Source organism: Nicotiana tomentosiformis, chromosome 7 (assembly GCF_000390325.3).
Source record: "Nicotiana tomentosiformis chromosome 7, ASM39032v3, whole genome shotgun sequence".
In the NCBI taxonomy this organism is placed as follows: Eukaryota; Viridiplantae; Streptophyta; class Magnoliopsida; order Solanales; family Solanaceae; genus Nicotiana; species Nicotiana tomentosiformis.
The window spans coordinates 120,259,850-120,265,437 of NC_090818.1; the positions used below are offsets into that span (position 1 = coordinate 120,259,850).

At 35.7% G+C, this 5,588-nt stretch overlaps 1 protein-coding gene across 1 annotated transcript; it reads left to right on the forward strand.

Moving 5' to 3' along the window:
• Positions 1-276: 276 nt before the first annotated feature.
• On the forward strand, positions 277-5,262 carry LOC104095056 (uncharacterized). Its single transcript, XM_009601107.4, has 4 exons — positions 277-417; positions 512-589; positions 682-780; positions 4,868-5,262. Exons 1-4 carry the CDS (start codon positions 415-417, stop codon positions 4,943-4,945), a joined length of 258 nt encoding a protein of 85 aa, XP_009599402.1. The 5' UTR covers positions 277-414; the 3' UTR covers positions 4,946-5,262.
• The last annotated feature ends 326 nt before the right edge of the window (positions 5,263-5,588 follow it).

Below are 5,588 nucleotides of genomic sequence, written 5' to 3' on the forward strand. Positions count from 1 at the left end.
ACTGTAGTGGTTTCTGAAAATTCCTCAAACTTATACAAGTGAAACTAGAGATGAAAAGAAATCCGCTACACTCCGACAAAAGTTCGAAATACCTGCACATTATATTGGAGTTTTACATACAAAAGTTTAAAACTTCAGTATAATGTCCTAGATTTTTTTTAAATATTTTAAGAAGGAGTATTTTAATTGAAATTTTATTTTCGAGTGGCTAAATTTTGGTTAGTTTTGCGATTATGCCAAAAAAGGGTGAAAAGTGGCTATTAGCCCATTTCTCCCAATAGTTCATAAGATAAAAGTTTCGGATCTCATTCAAAAGTCGATTATTTGACCCAAAAGTAGAGAGAGTCATCTTCTTCTTCTCGATACAACGAACGAGAGAGCAAAGAGAACAAAGCCTTCTAAAACAATCGAAAAATGGTAAGAATCAAATCTAATTCTCTATTCTTAATTTAATTCCATAATCTTTTTCTTATCAGTTTCTGATTTTTCATTTTTCTCGCAAATATTTTAGGTCTGCGTAGCGTGTTTAATACCGCTGTTCCTCGTCCCGATCGTTAATTTATTACCTGTTCTCTTCCATATTCTCATGGTAAGATCCTGAAAAGCTAAATTAACCGGTTAATTTTGATGCTTACAACGTTTATTTTTTTTATTTTTTTTTTGTGTGTGTGAAATTTTTAGGCAAAGATTTATAGAATGTTTGGAAAGGAGTATCAGCGACCGGAAAGAGCACCTCCTGCTTGTCCTTTTAAACCATCAGCTACTAAACCGAACAATTCTGTAAGTTGTTCAATTATTAAGGCGTGATCTTTTGTTTTTACGTGTTGACTAACTTGAAAAACTTGTAAGCTACCAAAATCAATAATTCTGTAAGTCATTTGATTATAAAGGCGTGATATTTTGTTTAGATGTATTGACTTGGCTGAAATTTTTTTTCTTGTTGGGAAATAAATGAGCTTGATGATCTTGTGTCATGGCCTAGGCCCAGGTATTGTCTGCTTTGGCCTGACAACATAAGTCTTTGGGACTCACGGTCTTGTCCCTGATTTGTCACAACCCAAACTAGGGGGCAGTGGCTTCTTGCTTAGATTGTTTGATTGAAATTCATTGGTGCCCATGTGTGTATACTGAATAGACATACATATCTGAATAAGCGGAATGGAAAAACTAATTGGAATCGATGCTAGTTGATTGATATGATGAGTTTGTGTTTTGGGTGGTTGGATGTATCTGTTGTTTGGGTAATTCGGTGAACAAGCTGTTTGAAATATGGATATAGGAAATGCAAAAACCATTTAGCTTTCTTCAGGAAAGAGTTGTTTTTGTTGAAATTAGTCACCTCCTTGTGCCTGTAATACCCTTTTATTAGGGGAAACATCAGAATCTGATGCATCTACTGTAAAGTAGAGAATGAGGGTGTGTTTGGTACGAAGGAAAATGTTTTCCATGGAAAATATTTTCTTGAGAAATATTTTTTAAGTAGGAGTATTTTAACTTATCTTCGGTGTTTGGTTGGTGGGTAAAAAATAATTTCCGAAAATATTTTCTAATATTTGGTTGGTGAGTAGAAGATAATTTCTAGAAATGAGCATCCCAACTGAAATGACTGTGGACCAGTTGGATATTGTCCAGCCCACAGTTAACCTTACAGTCCATCGTGGAAAATCCATACAGAGATGGGGAATCTGCCATCCAAACTAGTAAGTGCAAGGTTAGTTTGGTCATTTACCACCCCTCCAGTCTATCCATTTCACCTGTTGTCTGGCGAACTAGAAAATAGATCAGAAGCTTGGAAAATTGTATCTCTGGAAAATGACTTCCCCACTCCTCCAAAGGAAGTTATTTGCCGAAAATTAGAGGAGAATGTGTTCTTTAGGGAAATATTTTCCCAAATGTTTAATATTTTTTCCTTCATACCAAACACACCCTAACTATCTCTGTCTGAATACCCCGGCAGTATTCTTGATGATAACGTTGAGAACATAATGTTTTTCTGAAGATGAATGTAAATTTGTGAAGTATGGGTTGAGGAATCAATCTGATGAATCTTTGAGGACATTCTGATGTGCATGATGCTAGAACTCTGGGGATTAGGTGATTATGGTCTATTCTTGTCCTCTTCCAAATCTTTATGATGGCTAGTACCATGAAACCAGAGAACTAAGTTGAATGAAAGGTTTAACCCACAATGAAGAAAGAAGCAAAAGAACTTAACATTGTGAAGTCCTTTTTTTGGCAAGAGTAGAGTAGGTGCAAAAAGATGGAAGACTATTCCCATGTGTATTTTTTGGACTGTGTGGCTTGAGAGAAACAAGAGATTTTTCGAAGGAAGGACATAACATGTTTCTTTTGTGAAGTCCAAATGCTTACAAAATCTTTATTTCTGGTGTAACTTGTAAGAACAACATATCAGATAGTATGATGCAATTTTTGGATTTTTCGGAATCACATAGTCGATAAGGGAAAATTGTGTCTTTTTCGTCTCCATGAGCCGAGGGTCTATCGGAAATAACCTCTCTACCCCTTGGGGTAGGGGTAAGGTTTGCGTACATTCTACCCTCCCCAGACCCCACTTGTGGGATTTTCCTGGATTGTTGTCGTTGTTGATAAGGGAAATTTGTATATCCTGATTCTTTGTAGTTTCTAGAGTACCTTCTTGGTACTGTTTTTATAATAAAAAATAAATCCGTATCATCCAATTCACAGAGACAAACACATATGTGAGAAAAAACATATCTGAGTTTTGAGCAGCTTTCTAGTGAGGATAATTAAAAGAGGGTATTTATGTTGAGTATATTAGTCTCGAGGACTTTGTGATACTCGAGTGCAGAGTATGATCTCAGTATAGTGATATTGTTTTGCTCCTATTGGGCCGTGGTTTTTCCTTAGTTTAGAAAGATTTTCCGCGTAAAAATCTTGATGTCCTAATTTCTTCATTTTATTCTCATTCGTTGACCATGAATATTTCCAGGGGTATTCTGCTGTTCCCAACAAAGACATGTTAGACCTCTACTTTTTTTCGCCTGTTTATTTCTGTATTAAAAGGAAAAATAGCTTCCTCACTTTACAAATTTGATTGAGTTTCTTCACTGGAGGGATCCGTTCTTGTTTCATTCACATTTTTAAGTTTGTTTCCTACACATGTTAAGAGTTCAAATGTTTTTCTTTTCCCTGTTTATTTCTGGATAGAAATGGAGTAACACCCTGATAAATTTCTTTCCAAGTTCATATTGGAAAATTAGGTTAATGGTCAATAAAACCAGCTAGATTTTTGTTGCGAACTCCTCAACTTATGATTAGAGCCTGATGAATCTGTCACATGTTAGGGACCGGTGACTTTCCCACTCTTAAGGAATAAGGATGAAACTGTACATTGTTTATTTTCCATGAGTATTCTCTGCTAGCCTGACTCTTGAACTATCACAATGTACCTTGACCATTGGTGTCATGCACCTTTAGAAAAATTCAGTCTTTGATACTTCATAACACAACAAAGAACTTTCTAGCTGGGAACTACAGTCATATTATTGCCACTGGGCTTTACAAAGTCAGAGGTAATACACATTGAGATGTATGGTAGGCGCATGTCATGAGAAGAAACCTGGTTGTTCCGTTGTTGAACAAAGTCTAGCATTTGAGTGTAGAAAGGTGAATTTAGATCAGCTATGTTGTTGTTAGAAAATTATCATATATTATGCTTTATACTATCTTGATACATCTTTATATTAGTTTATGCCACATCTCATTTTTGGGGATTTTGACACACTGTCTGTAGTTACATAATTGTTCAAAAGAAAATCAAAATGTGCAAATTGGCACGTCTTTATGCCTAAAGTTGTTGAATTCCAAGGTATTATTATGAGCATATGATATCAAATGAGGAATAAGTGGGTTTACCTTTTGCTGATCAAAAGGTGAGAAATAAGTGGTATCCGCAACTTGCTAGAGATAAACTTTAGATATAAATATGCTATAAGTGAGTATACTTGTTCAAATCGGTAATCAAGTATGTGGAACACAGCCTGTATATGGTGGCTAGAGGCAATGCTAGCTGAGTTTTTGGATATGCCTTTACTACATATTTTTTGCTAGTCAAAAACTCAAAGATCGCAGCTCCATTTTTGTTTTCATGGACATACTATGCCGATGACTTTCATTTATGGAACTAGAAAAGGTTCATATATTCTCTAAGGATAGGCTTCTTTGGAGTTAAATAGTAATAGTTATTTAAGTTTTTCCTTGGAATGCCCCAATTCTAAAATTTTGTACTTATAAAAAAAAGTTACATATTATCTGAAAAGTTTAGAAGGGTAAAATTACTAAGTGTATGCTAACCTCCCCCCCCAAAAAACCCCACCACACACACAGGGAGGGAGGGAGATTTTTATTGGTTTGAGTTGAATATATAAATAAGCACACATTGTCACTAAAGTTTGGAATAAAAAAGAGATACTAATTCAGGATGATTTCACAATCCATATGAACTGTGTATTTTTTTTTTTGGGACATCCTATTTTAAATTGGCCATGCTAATTGGAAGTTGCAACGCTTGTGGTCTTAGCTTCAAAACTTGATCAATCTAAAGCCTTTCCTAATTGCAAGTTGCAACGCTTGTAGTCTGAGCTTCAAAACTTGATCAATCTATAGCCTGCCTGAACTACTCAAAAGAAAAGTGGAAAAGGAAATATAAAATTTCTTGCATTTGTTTATCAAAGAAACAGATTGTGAACTCTTAAATCTATTAACTTCCAGAAGATGGTGGTTTCACCTGTCTTTGTGCCATTTGAACTAAATCTTATGTCCTTTCGCCCATCTTCTTATTTATCGTGTTAACCATAACACAGTATAACGGAACACTGTTTAACAGGTCACAGGAGAACCAAGTGCTGGCGCCTCCCATCCTATACCCAAGGCAGTTGGAGTGGATGATTCCAAGCAGGATTAACTTTTGGAAGAATTGGAAACTTCCATTCTATTCAGAAAAAGCAAATATTGGTTATGCCTTCCTTGAGACTATGCAGGTTTATCTAGCTATTGGCAAAATGATATGTGTGCTACCAAGATCATCTTGGTTAATTTAGTTTGTGGATTTGGATAACGTAAACTGAAACCTTTCACATTTTTCTCGTTAACTTGTAAATCTATGTTTAGAAGCACACATGACATCTGTTTGCGTCTCCAACTTTATGATCTTTCTTCAGCAGTGTTATGTATGTGAAAGTGTCACTCTTATGTTAATCACAGAAATCATGCTTTTGTTGATGTGTCAGTAGCGCGCTTAATGCCTCCCCGTCCCTTATATTGTTCTTGACTCTTTGCACAGTCTCTTATTAGATACAGAGAGAAAGAGGGATAAATTGTAGTGACCTACTCTGAGTTTTCCTCCTTGTATTAGCGAAATATTTCCTCTTCCTCCAGAAGCCAAACTCTTAGGAAACAGGTGAATCTTTTACACCGATATGTCGTTCTCTTTTAACCAGGCTATCACAAATAAATACTGCAAAAGGAATTGCGAATTTCCAGCTACAACGCTCACAATCTCAATTTGTGCTCGTCTGTTTTAGTCTAAAGGGATAGGTTTGCTTGTT

Bases quoted from the DNA above. Each gene is read 5' to 3' on its own strand.
- LOC104095056 (XM_009601107.4), top strand. The intron at 590-681 runs GTAAGATCCTGA...TGAAATTTTTAG, and splicing joins TTCTCTTCCATATTCTCATG to GCAAAGATTTATAGAATGTT. The intron at 781-4,867 runs GTAAGTTGTTCA...ACTGTTTAACAG, and splicing joins CTACTAAACCGAACAATTCT to GTCACAGGAGAACCAAGTGC.